Genomic DNA, 18,884 nt, shown 5'->3' with positions numbered 1-18,884 from the left:
CCGCGGCGGCTGTTGCGGGTGGTGGTGGGCGGTGGGGGGGGGTGAGGGGGTGAGGGTGAATGAGAAGACTTCATTGCACTGAGGCTCAAAATGGAGGCCGTGTACCACAGAAGGTTGGTTTAGTCATCTAAACGAGAAAAGAGGATAGGTGGAATGGGACTAAGTTTCCAGTTAACGGGAGAGTGAAGTTGGTCTCCAGAGTAGCAGGGGAGTAGTCTCCTCCTTAAGTGAAGTGAGGATGGAGGCTGTATCTGGTGTCCAGGGTCACACAGGAAGATAGAATTGGTCTCCCGAGTAACAGAACAGTGGCAAATCTGGTCCCTGGTCTCCAGGGCAAATGCAAAGCTGGGGTTGTTTTCTGGGTAACAGGTTGACAGGTAGAGATCGAACAGAGGAGAATAAGACTGATCTTCAGAGAAACTGGAGAAGGTGGGATGGTTTCTAGAGTAACAAGGGACCGGGGGTGGGGGTAGGGGGGTAGGACTGGTCTCCAGAGTAACTAGAAAAGGTGTTCTGTTGTCTATAGAAACTATGATGGTCTGGTTTCCAAGGTAGCAGGAGAAGGTAGGATTGATTTCTAGGGTAATTGGTGGTGGGCTGGACTGGTCTCCAAGGTAACAAGGGAAGATGAGACTGGTTTCTAAGGTAACTGAATAGGGTGAAGCTAATCTCCAAGGTAACAGGTGGGAATGATTTCTAAGATAACCAGGGAGGGTAGGGTTGGTCCCCAGGCTAACAGGGAAAGGTGGACTGATGTTCAAGTTAGCTGGAGAAGTGGGGCTGGTCTGGAGGGTAAAGGGGACCGTAGGCTTGCTCTCTGAGATGATGAGGGAAGAGTTTCTGGGTCATTTGGGGTCAGAGCAGCAGGACGACTTGCTGAGGCAGCATGGTAAGTGTCTGTGGCCTGCACCTGCCCAGGACAACTTCGGATACGAGCTGCCGGCAGTGGAGGCAGCCATGAAGAAGCACGAAGCCATTGAGGCAGACATTGCGGCCTATGAGGAACGGGTTCAGGGTGTGGCGGAGCTAGCCCAGGCATTGGCAGCTGAAGGCTACTATGATGCCCGGCGGGTGGCAGCCCAGCGTGACAGTGTCCTTCGCCAGTGGGCCCTGCTGACTGGGCTGGTAGGTGCCCGGCGGACCCGGCTTGAGCAGAATCTGGCTCTACAGAAGGTCTTCCAGGAGATGGTCTACATGGTGGACTGGATGGAGGAGATGCAGGTGAGGACCAGATGGGGGGGGTCTCAGAGTGCCGCGGGCTCAGGGAAGGACGCAGGTTCTGGGTTGGCAGAGGTAGAGATGTGGGAGGGAAGAGACAGAGAGGTAAAGAGGAAACCTCAGCTGGATGGAGGTGTAGCTCAGTCGGTACAGTGCTTGCCTGTCCTAGATTCCACTTCCGGCTGCACGTAAAGCTGGGGGTGGTAGTGTACACCTGGAATCCTAGCGCTCAGGAGTTAGAGAGAGGTGGATCTGGAGTTCAAGGTCATCCTCAGCTACATAGTTCAGGTCTAGCCTGAGCTTTACGAGACCCTGTTTTAAAAACTAGTCCATCAGGATGTCTCAGCAGATAAAGTGTTTTCTATCAAGCCGGGTGACCTGATGTTAATCTCCAGGGCTCATACGGTAGAAGGAGAAAGGAACCCCCCCCAAGTCATCCTCTGACATCATGCAGTTGTGCACGTGTGTGCCTGTGCACACACAGTAAATAAGCAAACAGAAGTAATGAAAACAAAGGCAGGGCAGGTGAGATGGTGCAGTAGCTGAGGTCACTGTCACTGGCCCTGAAAGCCCTGGAACCCATGTGGAAGGGACACATAACTTCACAGAGACGACCTTTGACCTTCACACACGTGGTTTGGCATGAGCGCCCCCTCCATATCACATACACACACAGGCAAACACACACTCACACACACATACATGCATACATACTCCTTCACACACATGCACACACACTCACACACACACAGTCTCACACGCATGTACCTCTCTCTCTCACACACACACACTCATACAATACACTGATACACACTCACTCATACACACACTCATACAACACATGCATACACACTCACACACTCAGACACATACACTATACATACTCACACACTCATTCTCACACACCCTCAAATGCACTCCCATACTCATACATACACACAACTCACACACTCACACACACACAATTCATTCACATACACTCGTACACACGTTCACACACTCACATACCCACACTCATACACTGATGCGCAATCATTCGCACACACTCATACATATACTCACACAGTTAAGCGCAAACACACTCACACTCACATTCATACAGCACACATTCACACACACATATACTGATACTCATTCACACACTCGCTCATATACACACACGTCCACATACATGCACTCACACACATACACTGATACACACTCATTTACACACACACACACTCATACACACACTCAAATGCACACAGACATATTCACACATACACTCACACACATACACTAATACACACTCATTCACGCACAGTCACTAACACACATGTACTCACACACACACTCAAACACACATTCACACTCACACACACTCACACACATATTAAAGGAGAAAGGCAAATCTGGCTACAGGAAAACACCTGGGTAGATCAGTTTAGGAAAGGCAGAGATTTATGGACAGAGAGAGAGGGAGGGAAAGAGAGAGGAAGGAAGGAAGGGTAAAGACAAAGAGAAAAGTAGGGAAGGAGGAGAAGTAAAGGGCAGGAGGGGAAAAGAGGGAAGAAAACCATGGAGATAGAGAGATGAGAACATTCTGGAACATACAAAGATGCAGGATGACTGACACAGGGAGACCTTGACAGATGACAGTTGTGTCCTGCAGCAAAGGCTGGTGTGGTGTAGGGAGAGGTAAGTGGCCCTGGGCAGCCCAGTGGTGAGCTCAGTGTCTCTTGACAGACTCAGCTGCTGTCTCGGGAATGTGGGCAGCATCTGGTGGAGGCCGACGACCTGCTGCAGAAGCATGGGCTACTGGAGGGAGACATCGCAGCCCAGAGTGAGCGGGTGGAGGCCCTCAATGCTGCGGCCCTGAGGTTCTCCCAGTTACAGGGTGAGTCTGCAGAATGGAGGCAGTGAGTCTCTCATGGTGGACACGAGAGGCAAAGAGGATTCCCAAGAAAGGGACGTATGGGAGGAAGGATGAAAAGAAGGATGGAGGAAAGGATAGAAGGAAGGAAAGAAGGAAGGAAGGATGGATGGAAAGAAGGAAGTAATAATGGATGGAAGGAAGGAAGAATAGAAGGATGGAAAGAAGGGAGGAAGGAAAGGAAAGGAAGGGATGAAGGAAAGAAGGAAGGAAGGATGGAAAGAAAGAAGGAAGTAAGAATGGATGGAAGGAAGGAAGAATAGAGGGAAGGAAGGAAAGAAGGAAGGAAGGATGGATCGGAAGAGAGGAAGGAAGAAAGGAAGAATGGAAGAGAGGAAGGAAGGAAGGATGAAAGGAAAGAAGTCCTTGTTTTTGGAGGAGTCTAGGCTCCTACTCAGTTAGGAAGATCATGGGGGGACCAATACCAAGTGGAAAGCTAGACCACCAAATTTTGCCCTGCTTTGAGATTATACAGGAATACCTCTCACTTGTTTTAAATACTAATGTGCAAAGCCTTTCACATCTTAATCTCAATTAACACCATAAAACAGCAACATTAAATGGGAAGTGCTGGGGATGTAGCTCAGGTACAGAGGGCTTGACTGTGGGACTAGGGTCATGGCTCAGAGGTAGAGCCCCTGCCTAGAATCCCCCAGTGAGGGGCTGGGGGCGTGGCTCAGTGTAGAGCCCCTGCCTAGAATCCCCCAGGGAGGGGCTGGGGGCGTGGCTCAGTGGTAGAGCCCCTGCCTAGAATCCCCCAGTGAGGGGCTGGGGCGTGGCTCAGTGGTAGAGCCCCTGCCTAGAATCCCCCAGGGAGGGGCTGGGGGCGTGGCTCAGTGTAGAGCACAAGCCTATTGTGTTTAATGCCCTGTTTCCCATCCCCAACATTAGAAATTATAATAACTCAGAACATCATGTAAAACCATATATGGTTAAGAGCTGTTCAGCAACGAACTGTAGATACTCAACTCAATTGGCTTAAAGAATCTAGAGGAAGCCAGAGGAGGTGGTGCAGACCTGCATTCATAGCACTTGGAACACTGAGGCAGGGGGATTGCTGTGAGTTTGAGATTGTCCTGGGCTATATGAGACCCTGTTATAGTAACAAAAGAAAAAAACAAGAAAGAAAAGAAAAAGAAAAATGAAGCTAGGTGGTGATGGTGTCTGTGATCCTGGTACCCAGGGGATGGAGTCGGAAGGATCAGGAATTAAAGGCTTGCCTTGCCTATACAGGAAGTTTAGCATCAGCCTATGCTACATGAGACCCTGTCTGTGAGAGGAATTGGTTGGCAAGTAGAATCAAAATGGCTAGGAGGCGGTGTTGTGACTTCAGGCCAGGTGCATCTAGGTTGACTGATGTTCCTCAGACTGTTTCTACAGTCTGTATTTGTGTACAATGTCAGGTAGTCCCTCCATAAATCATATACCATGGAATCATTCAGCCTTGTGTCCACAACCCAGCCTTACGGACCCAGGAGACCGCTCCCTTTCTCCCAATGCTTCTGACAGAAGGAGAAAGCAGTTTTTGGTCCCCTACATGGTCTGCCCCATTACTCAGCCTGCGAGGATTCTCAGTCATCCAGGATCTAATTGGCCACGCTGATGTGCCATGCCCACTTTAGGACCAGGAGTGGGGTCAGCCTGCTGTGAAGACAGGACTGAGAAAACTAGGAGTGTTGGACACCAAAGCAGAGCGTGGATGCTGACAGGCAAAACTCACACAGGCTCTAAAAGGTTCCCTTTTCCTGGAGTCATTGATCCCCCAACCCATTTCATCAGGAACCCCCCTGTAGAGATTCTTCTAATGGGATTGAGAATGACTGAGATGACTAAGATAATAATAGGTGACCGAGAGCTATCTCAGATTATTGACATAGTCTTTGGGTTTGGGGTCCTAAAGGGGAAACCCTGGCTCTTGCACATGGCTGACAAATGCTGTGCTGCTGAGCTCCAGCTCCAGCCCCATAATGGGGTTTTTCACAGGATTTGGGCTTGGCTTAGGTGACCTGGGCATGATTCTGTGAACAGTGTTTTTCTATGACAAAATACCTGATAAGCAAATTCCGGATGGAGGAATTGAGAGCATGTGGCGTGGGGAGCATGGCAGCAGGAGTGCAGCTGGCCACATTGGGTCGCAGTGAGAAAGCAGAGAGAGATGAATGTCAGGGCCCCGCTCCCTGCATCCTGACATTCAGGGTAGGCTGTTAGTGGCTTTTAAATAGGTGTTGCAGTTTCCCTCTTAACCCAGCTAACTCCCAAATAATTGAGACTGGACTATATTTTTATTTAACAAGCTTTAAGGCACAACAACTGAGCAGTATTAATCTACTTTAATCCTCTATGATAATTGGGCTATCTCCCAACCCAAATTCCCAAAATACTTGCATTTTATAGCTTTTTGTGCTCCAGCTGTTTTCTCAGGGTGTCTTCTGGACTCTTTCCCTGTGGCTGATCCCCCTAGCTAAATTACCTTCCCCCCATCCCCTGTCTGGGAGGAAGTCCAGCCCTATTCTTTCCCCTGCTCAGTCATTGGCTAATCAGCTAGCTTTATTGACCAATCAGGGAATAATTGGGGAGCAATGTTTTCACCACATTGAGACAGTAGATTCTTAGAATAAGGATTGCGACCAGACATGGGGGCACAGAAACCAGCATTTGAATAATACAAGGATAAATTTTACATGGTGCACAATAACATTATGCCTACAGTAGGCCTTCCTCCTCAGTTAAGCATCTCTGAAATACTCTCATAGAAAACCTAGGTTTGTCTCCTAAAGATTAACCATCACAAGGGATGTAAATGACTAAACATCTTTAAAAAAATTTTTTTTAGATTTATGTGTATGAGTGTCTGCTGGTATGTATGAATGTGTAACTCATACATGCCTGGCGCCCTTAGAAGTCAGAAGAAAGGCATCAGATCCCCTCAATTTGGGGTTATGGATGGTAGTGTGCTATCAGTTAGGTGCTGGGTGGCATTGAACCAGGGCCTTCTGCAGCAAGTGCTCTTGACCACTGAACCGTCTCTCCGGCCCCTGGTGACTGGCATCTTACTCGTTATATAGGAGTAACAGGTGGAGGCTTTGCAGTTAACGAAAGTGGTTATTTGAATTGGCTAGCCGGGCAGTGGTGGCGCACGCCTTTAATCCCAGCACTTGGGAGGCAGAGGCAGGTGGATTTCTGAGTTTGAGGCCAGCCTGGTCTACAGAGTGAGCTCCAGGACAGCCAGGGCTATAAAGAGAAACCCTGTCTCAAAACAAACAAACAAACAAAAGAATTGGCTGGCTGAGGGGATGTGAGGGGACAGGGTTACTGTGGTTTACATAGCCACCATGTTTTGGTTTGAACCCAGAGATGCTTCTGAGTTGGCTTAGTTTTGTTCTACTCACTGTTGGCATGAATGGCCTTATCTGATGGTGCTTCTCCAGCTGTCTGCTGGTCAGCTATTCCTGAAAGCTGGTGGCCTTTTCTTTCGTTGATGAGAAAATGAAAGCCCAGACCACAGGGCTTGCAAGATGATGGGGGAGTTTCTCACTCTTCCTGGGACTCTGCTACCTCCTAGAGTCAATTTGGGCTGGGTATGAGGCTGAGTAGGTAGATTCTAGCCTATGATGTGGGAGACTCTGGGTTCAGTCCTTTGCACCAGCACAATCAGTGTTGGCGAACAACGGACTGTAAACCTTGCACTTGGAAGATAAATTCAGAAGGCAGGAGTTTTAAGGTCATTTTTGGCTGAACAGAGTTCAAGGCATTTGGAGCAACTTGACTGCCTATCTCAAAAAAAGAAAAGAAAAGAACAGACAGACAGACAGACAGACAGGCAGGTAGACAAATAGGTAGAAAGAAAGAGTGAACAACTATTAAGGTTTCATCAGGCTGCATTTATTCCTTGCTGCTGGTGTGCCTGGCCATCAGCAAGCCGCGCTCAGGGAAGGTGAAGCACAGTCCCAGATAGGGTTCCTTCTCCAGGTGAGAAACAGTGGGTGGCTAGCCCAGAGGCTGTGGGTCTCAGAACTCCTGTGCACCCAAGGAACCCCAAGGAGTTGGGAACTGTGGTTCCCACCCTCTTGTGTCCCCAGATGCAACTGGGGATGGCAAGGAGTTGAATACAGAAGCCCACAGGCTCGTGGTGAGCCTGAGAGAGGGTGGAATCTGGTTTAGCTCCAAGTGAGTGTCAAAGTACAGAGGAGCTGGAAGAGAGGCCTATGGGAGATTTAGGTGAGGCTCTATATAACAAAGCACCCCCCCCCCCGTGGTAGTCCTTGATGAAGGAGATGGTCCTTGCCTCTCCAAACTATTTTATTTATGGTGGATGAGAATGCATGCATCTTATTCAGGATGAACCAAACGTTAAATACCTTTTGCAGAAAGGGATGCCTGAGAAGGGAATTTCGTTGGCTAAACACTTAGGGCCTGTCTAGGTACTTCATTAGCATGGAGGATTCTAGGTTTTTATAATATGTGACTGGTGGTAATTGTCCTCTTAGTGGGTGTCTTGGTCACGTGCTTCAGGACAGAAACCTTGTTGGGAGTTGATTCTAATACCTACCATTCTCAATTATGAGATTTGCCAGGATTTTTAAAATCTGTTTGACCTCACCAATTCTGTCTGGTGGCACAGTTCCACTTGCCCCACACCCTCCAAGAAGGCTGTTGGGACCCTTTCTGTTGCCTTAGGGATGACTGTCCAGGAGGCCTCCTCTGTCCTCTTCTTGTGACACCCCTGAGATGACCAGTAACACTGAGGATATAACAAAGAGGCCAGTGTGGACTGTGTTGTCATGGTAACGGTGTACTACTGATTCAGAACATGATTTCTTGATCATCCCTGCCCCATTTTTCAGTACTGGGGTCTGAACCTAGGGCTTTGGTCATGCTAAGCAGGTGGTCTACTGATTAGCTGACCCCCCAGTTGCTCACAGATGGCCCCTGAGCTGATTAATATTCTAATGCCGAGCTTGCCTTCTTTTTCTTTTCTTTTTATTTTCTTTTGACACAGGGTCTCAAGTTGCTCAGGCTAGCCTTGAACTCACTCTGTAACCCAGGCAGTTTCCTGATTAGCTGGGCTACTCGGTTTGGCTTTTAATTTATTTTTAAAGATTATTTTTAGTGTGTGTGTGTGTGTGTGTGTACCTGTGTGAGAACGGGTGCCTACGGAGGCCAGGAGAGGTACTGAATACCATATAGCTGGAGTTAGGTTATGAGTCACCCTACATGGGTGCTGGGAACCCAACTCAGGTTCTTTGGAAGAGCAGCAAGTGCTCTTAACAGCTAAGCCATCTTTCCAGGAACCGTTTAAATGTTTTAGTATTGCTATGAAGTCCAGGCTGGCTTCAAACGTGCAATCCTGCTGCCTCTGCTTCCCAAACTCTGGGATTACAGGCATGTGCTACTGACTACATTGGTTCCATCAAAGAGAGGTTGACTGTGATGTGTTAAATAAATTTCACAGTTATGTACTTATCAGTTAGGTACCTAGACGAAATAAAGGAATGAAGTTTATGGGACAGACACGGTGTCACTTGCCTTTAATCCCAGTATTTGGGAGACAAGTCACCCCATTCACAGGGCTGTTGCCCCATTCACCAGGCTCTGCCCTCTGGAATGGTCTGGAAATGTGATAATGAAGGAGATAGCCCTTACATGCCCACAGGGAACAATTAACCCAGAGGAAGACTAAACAGATGGAGGTGGTCCACGAAGGAAGGCTGAGGTAGATGGTGAAAAGGCGAGAATCCAGGAAAGCCCTTACTCTAAGCTTGGGTGGGAGGGGGTGTCTGGGAAGCCTGAAGAAGGGGTGGCATGGGCTGGCATTTCCTCCTACCATCTCCTTCCCCTGCCCCAGGCTATCAGCCCTGCGACCCTCAGGTCATTTGCAACCGTGTGAACCACGTGCACGGCTGTCTGTCGGAGCTGCAGGAGCAGGCGGCGCGGCGGCGCGCGGAGCTGGAAGCCTCTCGGAGCCTGTGGGCGCTGCTGCAGGAGCTGGAGGAGGCCGAGAGCTGGGCGCGGGACAAGGAGCGCCTCCTAGAGGCCACCAGCGGCAGCGGTGGCGCGGCGGGCACGGCGGGCGGTGCGCACGACCTGTCCAGCACGGCTCGCCTGCTGGCGCAGCACAAGATCCTGCAGGGCGAGCTGGGCGGCCGGCGGGCGCTGCTGCAGCAGGCGCTGCGACGCGGGGAGGAGTTGGCTGCGGCGGGCAGCTCCGTGGGCCCGGGCGCCGAGCCCTTGCACTTGGCTGGCCTGGCGGAGCGCGCGGCTAGCGCTCGGCGCCGCTGGCAGCGGCTGGAAGAGGCGGCTGCGCGCCGGGAACGGAGGCTGCAGGAGGCGCGGGCGCTGCACCAGTTTGGCGCCGACCTGGACGGTCTCCTGGATTGGCTTCGCGACGCGTATCGTCTGGCAGCCGCCGGAGATTTCGGTCACGACGAAGCGTCCAGCCGTCGCCTGGCGCGCCAGCACCGCGCTCTCACCGGGGAAGTGGAAGCGCACCGTGGCCCTGTGGGTGGCCTGAGGCGCCAGCTGGCGACACTGGGAGGAGCCAGTGGCGCCGGGCCCCTGGTGGTGGCGCTGCAGGTGCGCGTGGTGGAAGCAGAACAGTTGTTCGCAGAGGTGACCGAGGTGGCCGCGCTGCGCCGACAGTGGCTTCGGGACGCGCTCGCCGTGTACCGCATGTTCGGCGAGGTGCACGCCTGCGAGTTGTGGATCGGAGAGAAAGAGCAGTGGCTGCTGGCCATGCGTGTGCCAGATTCCCTCGACGACGTTGAGGTGGTGCAGCACCGGTGAGCGCACCCATGCATGGAAGCCCCCCAGGATCCCTTGCTCACCCACCCATCCTCACATGCTTTGGCTCACCAGTTCTCATGCGGCCAATCCCAGCTTTATCTTTCACTCTGGGCTTCATCAGTTTTACACTCTGGACCTCGATTTGCCCGTGTGTCAAATGGGTTAAGGCATCATTGCCTATGTCTCAAGCTTACGGTGAACAGAAAATGAGTTCACAGATGTGAGATACCTAGCAAATACTTGCCGGGAACAGAACTTCCCAAAACCATTTTTGTCGTTATACGGTTTATATTCGCAGAAAACACATGATCTACTTAAAGTTTTCTACAGGCCCCTCCGACCTGGCCCATGCATGGGACTCCCACTAAGACGATGCCATCTCCCTAGACACTAAGGTGACTCCCACCCTGAAGCACACCGTTAGTCGCACCACAGACAGGCAGATCTATGTGAACTCGAGGCCAGCCTGGTCTACCTAGTGACTTGCAAGACAGCCAGGGCTACATAGTGAGACCTCGTCTCAAAAGTAAAGAAATGAAAAATAAATCAATAATCCTGGCCTGACATTTGTATAGAGGGCAGGTTGAAGGACATGACACTGGCAGCTGGAGACACGGAGAAGCAGCTGAGTTGGAGGAACAGAGTAGGGGGCTAATTTGAAGTAGACCATGTGGCATCGTGGTCTGGGGCGGGCAATCATCCAAGGTAAGGTCCAGGGGTCAGAGGTCAGAGCCTCGGAGCCGTCCCTGAGCTGGGGATTCAGAGGAAGACTAAACAGAAGGGAGATGTGAAGGGTAGTTTGAGTCAGTGGGTGTGAGGATCAAGGATATATACAGCTCCCCACGAGGGTGAAGACAGCTTGAGACCCGACATGGAGATGGGAGGTCTTGTGTTCAGAGGAGAAGCTCTAGGTGGTAAGAATGGACGCCGTGACCCAGGGACAGTGTGATGGAATGTCTAAAGGACCAGGATGGAGCACTGAACAATCTAACATTACAGCAACCCATAGAAAAAGTGGAGCCTGTGCTTAGTCAGGGTTGCATGTACTGAGTTCAAGGTCATCCCCAGCTACTTGGAGAGTTTGCGGTCAGCCTTGGGCTACACGTGCTTCACCACCACCAGCAGCAAAACCAAACCAGACCGAATCAAGCAATAACAAGACAGACAGACAGGCAGACAGAACAAATAAAATAAACAAACCCCCAACAACAATAGAGCAAGAAAGAAAGGGAGAAAAAATTCCTGTAAAGGAACTTGAGAAATGGCGTAGGGACCTATAACTACAGAAATGAGCTGGCTCCCGAGGGTCCAGACCTCTGACTTCTCCATCCTCTTCCTCTTCTGCAGATTTGAAAGTCTGGACCAGGAAATGAACAGTCTGATGGGCCGAGTCCTGGATGTGAACCAAACAGTTCAGGAGTTGGTGGAAGGAGGTCATCCCAGCTCCGATGAGGTGCGCTCCTGTCAGGACCATCTCAACAGCAGGTAGGTGGATCCTGGGGCAGGAAGTTCTTCCTGTTAGCGCCTTCTCTATCCACTGCACTGTGGAAGCCTGAGGTGTGTTATGTCAGCCCTCCTGAGCTGTTAATGGGCACTCTGTAGGCCAAGAAGATCTTTTTTGAAAGATGTTTTTATTGTAGTGTGTGTGTGTGTGTGTGTGTGTGTGTGTACATTTGGATGCAGTACTTGTACAGGCCAGAAGGGGGTGTAGAATTCCATAGAGCTGAAGTTACAGATGGTTGTAAGCTGCCCAATGTGGGTGCTGGGAATGGAACTAGGGTCCTTTGTGAGAGCAATACGAGTTCTTAACCACAGAGCCATCTCTTCAGACTCAAGGACAACTTGACAAGAAGGTACTACATACCCAGTGCTGGTGGTGATGGGCTGAGGACACAGCTAGTTTCATTGGCTGTTCACTGGTTTATCCAGAAAGAATTCATGAGGTGCTGTTATTGGCCGGGAGTTTTCTCATACACTCAATCTTATGTGAGATGCCTTATTTAGTTGTCTATTACTTTCGTTTCTTGAGACAAGGGCTGCTATTGCTCAGGCTGGCCTTGAACTCACTAGCTGAGGGTGTCTTTGAACTCTTGATCCTCTTGTTCTACCTTTCAGGTACCAGGATTATAGAGATGTGCCTTCATACCTGCCCCGTTCTTAAATTATCTATCTATCTATCTATCTATCTATCTATCTATCTATCTATCTATCACTATGTAGCCCTGGCTGCAACTTGATAGGTAGACAAGGCTGGCCTCAATCCGCCTGCCTCTGCCTCCCAAGCACCGGGATTAAGATGTGTTCCACCATGCCCCGCTCCTTGTTACTTCTGAGAGAAGATCTCCTGTAATCTAGGTTAGGCTTGAACTTGCTGTAGAACAAGGCTGGCCTCTGCCTCCCACATGCTAGGATTGCAGGAGTGTACCATCATGACCGATCCCTAAGTGCTTTATATTTACTGTTTATCCCACAGCCTCCCAGTTTCCACAGTGGAGCTTCCAGAATTTAGAATGTTTTTTTTTTAAATTACATTTTCCTATTTTCTTTCTTTCTTTCTTTCTTCTTCTTCTTCTTCTTCTTCTTCTTCTTCTTCTTCTTCTTCTTCTTCTTCCTCCTCTTCCTCCTCCTCCTTCTTCTTCCTCTCTCTCTCTCTCTCTATATATATATATATATGTGTGTGTGTGTGTGTGTGTGTGTGTGTGTGTTGTACATGTGGCAGTCAGAAGACAATTGCAGTCCTCAGTTTCTCCTCTACCATCATTCAGATCCCAGGGACAGAGCTCAGGTCACCAGGCTCAGTGGCAAGTGCTCACCCCCTAAGCTCTCTTTCAGCTCCAGAATATACAGAATATAGAATTGTTGAAAAACAAATGGCAAGTTGCTATCTTTCCTCCTAAAACACTACCAGAAGTCCTGCCAGTGTGAGAAGGGCTGGGGCATGAAGATATGGATCCTCAGAACTGAAGTTTAGTCGGGTCTGGATGGTATAGGAACTGGAGCCCAGGGTTTCAGGGCCAGCCTTGGCAACTTAGCAAGATCCTGCCTCAAAACCCAGAGGTATACCTGTATCCACTCCCACCACTGAGGAGTCAGATACAGAAGGATCGCACGTTTCAGGCTAGCCTGAGCTATATATCTAAATCTAAAATGGAATGGTGTTGGGTGAAGAGATGGCTCAGGTTCTCTTTCTGGCACTCACACGGTGGCTCACAACCCTCTGTAACTCCAGTTCCAGGGGATCCAAAGCTGTCGTCTAACCTCTGTGGGTACCAGGCTGGCATGTGGTGCATGTATGTACATGCAAGTTAAAGAAGCACAGACATTTAAAAAAAAATAGGGGTCTGGAGAGGTGGCTCAGAGGTTAAGAGCACTGGCTGCTCTTCCAGAGGTCCTGAGTTCAATTTTCAGCACCCACATGGTGGCTCACAGCCATCTGTAATGGAATCTGGTGCTCTCTTTTGGCACACAGGCATATGGCTGTATACATAATAACTAAATCTTTAAAATAAATTAAAAGCCGGGTGGTGGTGGTGCACGCCTTTAATTCCAGCACTTGGGAGGCAGAGGCAGGCGGATTTCTGAGTTCGAGAGTTCGAGGCTAGCCTGGTCTACAGAGTGAGTTCCAGGACAGCCAGGGCTACACAGAGACATCCTATCTTGAAAAACCAAAAAAACAAAATAAGAAAGAAAGAAAGAAATTAAAAACAAACAAACAAAACACCCCAGCTATTTTATCTTGCAAATGTGAGGACCAGAGAAGGCTTGGCAGCCCCCTGTCATCTCAGCACTTGAGAAACAGAGCTACGAGCTCCCCAGGGCAAGCTGGTGCAAGCTGGACAGATAGCCAGTATTGGAGAGCCACAGGGACAGAGACCCTGCCTCAGAAAACAAAAGGGAGAGTGGTTTAGGGAGACAGTGCTATCCACCCCGAGCCTGTGCAGGCTAGCTCACGTGTATGTGCACCAGGACACACAAGCACATACACAGCCCATGTGCAAAAGTCAAGCCTGAATAAATAAGAAACCAAGGATGTCCTGACATAATTAATTCTTCTTCATGGTATGGGGCAAGTGCTATATCACTGAGCTACATCCCAGACACCAACATATAAACAAATGTTCATTATAGAACACCGTAGAAGGAGTAGCGCTCTCTCTCTCTCTCTCTCTCTCTCTCTCTCTCTCTCTCTCTCTCTCTCATCTATCTATCTATCTATCTATCTATCTATCTATCTATCTATCTATCTATCTATCTATCTGGGCAATCCTCCTGCCTCGGCCTCAACCCATGGAGTGCTAAGATTTCAAGCGTGCACTACTCCACACAGTTGTGATTTTCTGGACTGTGTGTCTTAGGCAGGCAGCTGGGCTCTGTTGTCTGTTTTTGGTCCTCAGTCGCTAAGAAACTCCGAAAGATAATGAGATGACAGACAGAATCCTAATATTATTATGAAGATAATTTGGTGGCGCTGGAGCGACACCATTGAGAGTTGCGCTCTAAGCACTGCCCAGGGTGGGATCCTATTGATTTAGGCACAAACTGGGACACTCCGAGGTCCCGAGGCATCTGAGCGTTCAAGACCTGGATATTCCCCTGGGTGTGGGGAGCCTCCGCATCCCATCACCTTCTTTCCCGCTCCTGCACAGGTGGAACCGCATCGTGGAGCTGGTGGAACAACGCAAAGAGGAGATGAGCGCCGTGCTGCTGGTGGAGAACCACGTGCTGGAGGTGGCCGAGGTGCGCGCCCAGGTTCGCGAGAAGCGGAGGGCGGTGGAGAGCGCGCCCCGGGCGGGCGGAGCCCTGCAGTGGCGTCTGAGTGGTCTGGAGGCGGCTCTCCAGGCGCTGGAGCCGCGACAGGCGGCGCTTCTGGAGGAGGCGGCTCTGCTGGCCGAACGCTTCCCCGCCCAGGCGACGCGCCTGCACCAGGGCGCCGAGGAGCTGGGAGCCGAGTGGGGCGCCCTAGCCGGAGCGGCTCAGGCTTGCGGCGAGGCGGTGGCAGCGGCAGGTCGCCTGCAGCGTTTCCTGCGCGATTTGGATACTTTCCTGGACTGGCTGGTGCGGGCGCAGGAGGCAGCGGGCGCCGTCGAGGGGCCGCTGCCGCGCAGCCTGGAGGAGGCGGACGGGCTGCTGGCGCGCCACGCCGCGCTCAAGGAGGAGGTGGATCAGCGCGAGGAGGACTACGCGCGCATCGTGGCTGCCAGTGAGGCGCTGCTGGCGTCCGACGGCGCCGAGCTGGGCCCCGGTCTGGCGCTAGACGAATGGCTGCCGCACCTCGAGGTTGGCTGGCACAAACTGCTCGGCTTGTGGGAGGAGCGCAGGGAGGCGCTGGTCCAGGCGCACGTCTATCAGCTCTTCCTGAGAGACCTGTGCCAGGCGCTCGCGGTGCTGCGCAACCAGGTGCCTGATGGTTGGCTGGAGTACGGGGTCAGGGCTGCGAGGGATTGGGGATGGTTGGCTGGAGTACGGGGTCAGGGCTGCGAGGGATTGGGGGAGGGGGGCACAGACTTGCTTAGCCGTCTTTCCCGGGACCCCTAGATTCCTGCTTTATTTGAAATGGGGGTAGGGAATTAACGGAGTAGTCGTTTATCCGGATAATTGAGGTGTGTGATAGAGTTAAAAGGTTATGTTGAGTGGTGTAGGTTTATGGGGCTATCATCTACCATGTCTGTCTGTTTGTCTCTCTCTCTCTCTCTCTCTCTCTCTCTCTCTCTCTCTCTCACCTATCATCGGTCTATCTATCTATCTATCTATCTATCTATCTATCTATCGAGACAGGGCCTTTCTATGTAGTCTTGGCTGTGCTGGAGCTCGCTATGTAGATTAAGCTGGGCTTGGATTCACAGAGATCCTCCGGCCTCTGCCTCACGAGTGCTAGAATTAAAGAAATGTGCCATCATAGGCGTATAGTAGCATAGGCAGCCAGTTTTTAATTTTTAAAAAAGATTTCTTTTTATTTGTTTTGCCCGTGTGCATTCACACATAAAATGCATTTAGAGTCCTGAGAGGCCAGAAGAGGGCAGCAGGTCCTTAAGGATTGGAGTTACAGACAGTTATGAGCCACCATGTGGGTGATGGGAATTGAACTCAGGTCCTTTGGAAGAGCAGCCTGTGCTCTTAATACTCGAGCCACCTCTCCATCTCCTTATCTTTTAATTTTTAAAAGAATTTATTTTTATTATATTTAATTTTGTGCACGTGTGTATGCACACACGTGCAGGTTCCCAAGAAGGCCAAGGCGCTGGAGCCACCGGAGCCGGTCGTGGGCTGCTGGATGTGGGTGCTGGATGTGGGTGCTGGGTCCTCAGGTTTTCTGGAAGAGCAGTAAATGATCTTAAGCATCTCTCCAGCCCTTGCTTTTATGGAGACAGGTTCTCACTATGTAGCCCTAGCTGACCTGGAACTCTCACAGATCTTCCTGCCTCCACTTCACAGAGTACTGGGTTTAAAGGGGTGCACCTCCATGCTCTGCTTGGGTTTAGTGATTCATTAGAGGAGAATTTGTGGACAATCACATTTGCAGTGGCTTGTCGGGATTGTGGATTATCTGGAAGGAGCTCGCAAGAGAGGATAATTGATAGATTTGGCAGAGTGGGCAGAAACCTGGAGGAAATCTGGAAGGACAGACTGCTAAAAAGAGGGACCAGCAGGAGTAAAGGCCCTGAAGCGGAACTGTGACTGAAGCCAACTGGCGAACTGGGATGGAGCCGGGCTGACCTGTATCCCTCCCATTCCCAGGAGGTGGCGCTGTCTGGTGCTGAACTCCCTTGCACAGTGGAGTCGGTAGAAGAGGCGATGAAAAGGCACCGGGATTTTCTCACCACGATGGAGCTGAACCAGCAGAAGATGCAGGTGGCTGTTCAAGCTGCAGAGAGCCTGCTGCGGCAAGGCAACGCCTACGGGGAGCAGGCGCAGGAGGCAGTGGCTCGGCTGCTAGAGAAGTAGGTCTCCAGTTCCAAAACCACAGAAGGTGGGGTCTGGGCACAGTGGAGTGGGGAAGGGATACCCAGACCTTTCCTCCCATCCCTATTTTCAGCTTCTCTGCCTTTTCTCATTTCAATTTAATTCCTTATTTGTTTATTTAATCTATGTTTTTGGCACAGGATCTCTTGTAGACTAGGTAGGCCTGGGATTTTTTTTTTTTTTACATCCATCTATCCATCCATCCACCCATCCATCCACCTACCGTGTGTGTGTGTGTGTGTGTGTGTGTGTGTGTCTAACAGCTCATGTATGAAGGTCAGAGTCAGAGGACAACTGGAGGGAGTTAGTCTTTTCCTTTACCACAAAAGTATGAAGATCAAACTTGGCTTTTCAGGTTTGGCAGCAGGTGCCTTTACTTCCTGAGGCATGTCACCTGACCCAGCCTGGAACTTTTTTCATAGCTTGGGGTGACCTCAAACTCCTTATCCCCCTGCCTCCACCTCATTGTGGGATTACAGACACACATCATTATGCCCTTCTCTTCCTCCTCCTCCTCCCCCTCCTCCTCTTCCTCCTTCTCCAACAGAATCTAGGTAGCTTAGGCTATGTAGCAAAGCAATCCTCCTAAACAGGCTCTTAAACAATAGAATTACAGATGTGCCCCACTTATCCTAGCTCTAAGGTATTGTTTTTGGACTTGATTTAAATGTCTACTTTGTGAGCCAGCAGGAGGTAGTTGGTTCACCAAAAGATACCCAAAAGATACAGAGTTTGAACACTGAGACTCTCAGTCCTCTGACCTGAGTAAAGGGACTGAACTTGGGTGACAGCGGAACCACAGGGTCCTAAATCAGCCTTCCACAGATTCCACAGTTAGAGGCCACACAAAGATGTGTTCCAGCTTTCCCCAGGAGGTGCTCCTGCCTCTAGTCATGTTGGTTGACAAATATGTTGACTAACATCAGAGCCAGGGCAAGAAAAGTTCAGGGGTCTGTGGGAACCCACAGGGGATGTGTTGCTCCAGTTTTGAGCTGAGTGACACAAGGTTGGAAACAGGTCTAATCTCTAAGCTTCTCCAGCTTCCAATATTTACGTGACAGGGGACACATTGCCGCCCTTGTGGGATGGTGGACAAAGCTATGCCATTGATAGATTAGTTCTCCCATCCCTCTGCCTTGCTGTGAGAAAGGGGAAAGTTTTATTTTGGCTCATAGTGTCAGGGGGATCTGACCGTCCTTGGCCCATGGTGTCAGGAGAACTGATGGAGCCGAGCAGGTTATGTCACGGCAGGTGAGGAAGCAGTGGAAAGGGAATTGCTAGGACTTTACCACATGGATGCCTGATACTGGAGAAGGCCAGAAGATGACACCAGAGCCTTCTTGAACAGTTTTCCAGGTGGCTGTGAGCTTCGATGCAAGTGCTGGGAACCAAACCCAAACTCCCTGCAAGAACAAATGCTCTTAACCAACTCCCCATCTCTCCTCCCTTTGCTTGGATTTGGGGCTTCTTTGCTTTTGTTTTTGTTTTGAACCGGGGTCTCACGTAGCCCAAACTAGCCTGGAATTCACTATGTAGCCAAGGCTGACCTTAAGTTTCCGATTCTTCTGCCTCCACCTCCTGTGTATCTGATCACAGGTGTGTACCAAAATTCTCATCTAGAGTGTGCTGGAGATGGGACCCAGCGCTTTGTGCATGATAGACAAATACCCCATCAAACCAGCTACAACCCATCTCCAAGTAACTGTCCTTAGCTGCGTTTTCATATGAGTCTCGGCCAGGGAATTGCTTTGTCTGGTGTCTTGGCCAGGAAGAGGTATAGCTGGCACTGGAACCCTCTTAGCTTCTCAACCTCACAGAAAGGAAGACTTTCCTATGTCACTTGTTTGAATTCCCCCCCACCTCCCCAGTCTGACTTGCAAAGTCCCGGTAGAATTGACTTTCAGGTTTATTTCTGAGGAATTTCCTGTTTCCTGGCTCCTGGTGAGAGGGCAGGAAGTAGCTGTCTTTCGCTTACTCTTTTGGTCCTCTCTTGCTCCTTGTATGCAGCTCT

The 18,884-nt window shown here is 50.3% G+C and overlaps 1 protein-coding gene across 2 annotated transcripts in view; it reads left to right on the top strand.

Annotated features, from left to right (window-relative positions):
* Positions 1-18,884, top strand: part of Sptbn4 (spectrin beta, non-erythrocytic 4) — an 88,837-nt gene that overhangs the window by 28,917 nt on the left and 41,036 nt on the right. For both annotated transcript variants that reach the window (XM_028781596.1, XM_028781597.1), the window contains 6 exons: positions 919-1,221; positions 2,944-3,094; positions 8,976-9,909; positions 11,261-11,398; positions 14,560-15,310; positions 16,649-16,851. In XM_028781596.1, the coding sequence (XP_028637429.1) occupies positions 919-1,221; positions 2,944-3,094; positions 8,976-9,909; positions 11,261-11,398; positions 14,560-15,310; positions 16,649-16,851 (2,480 nt within the window). The remainder of the gene's footprint in view (positions 1-918; positions 1,222-2,943; positions 3,095-8,975; positions 9,910-11,260; positions 11,399-14,559; positions 15,311-16,648; positions 16,852-18,884) is intronic.

This window comes from Grammomys surdaster, unplaced genomic scaffold, assembly GCF_004785775.1.
Source record: "Grammomys surdaster isolate TR1022 unplaced genomic scaffold, NIH_TR_1.0 485, whole genome shotgun sequence".
In the NCBI taxonomy this organism is placed as follows: Eukaryota; Metazoa; Chordata; class Mammalia; order Rodentia; family Muridae; genus Grammomys; species Grammomys surdaster.
Note: the sequence above shows the minus strand (reverse complement) of the source record. Positions and strands in the feature narration are given on the sequence as shown.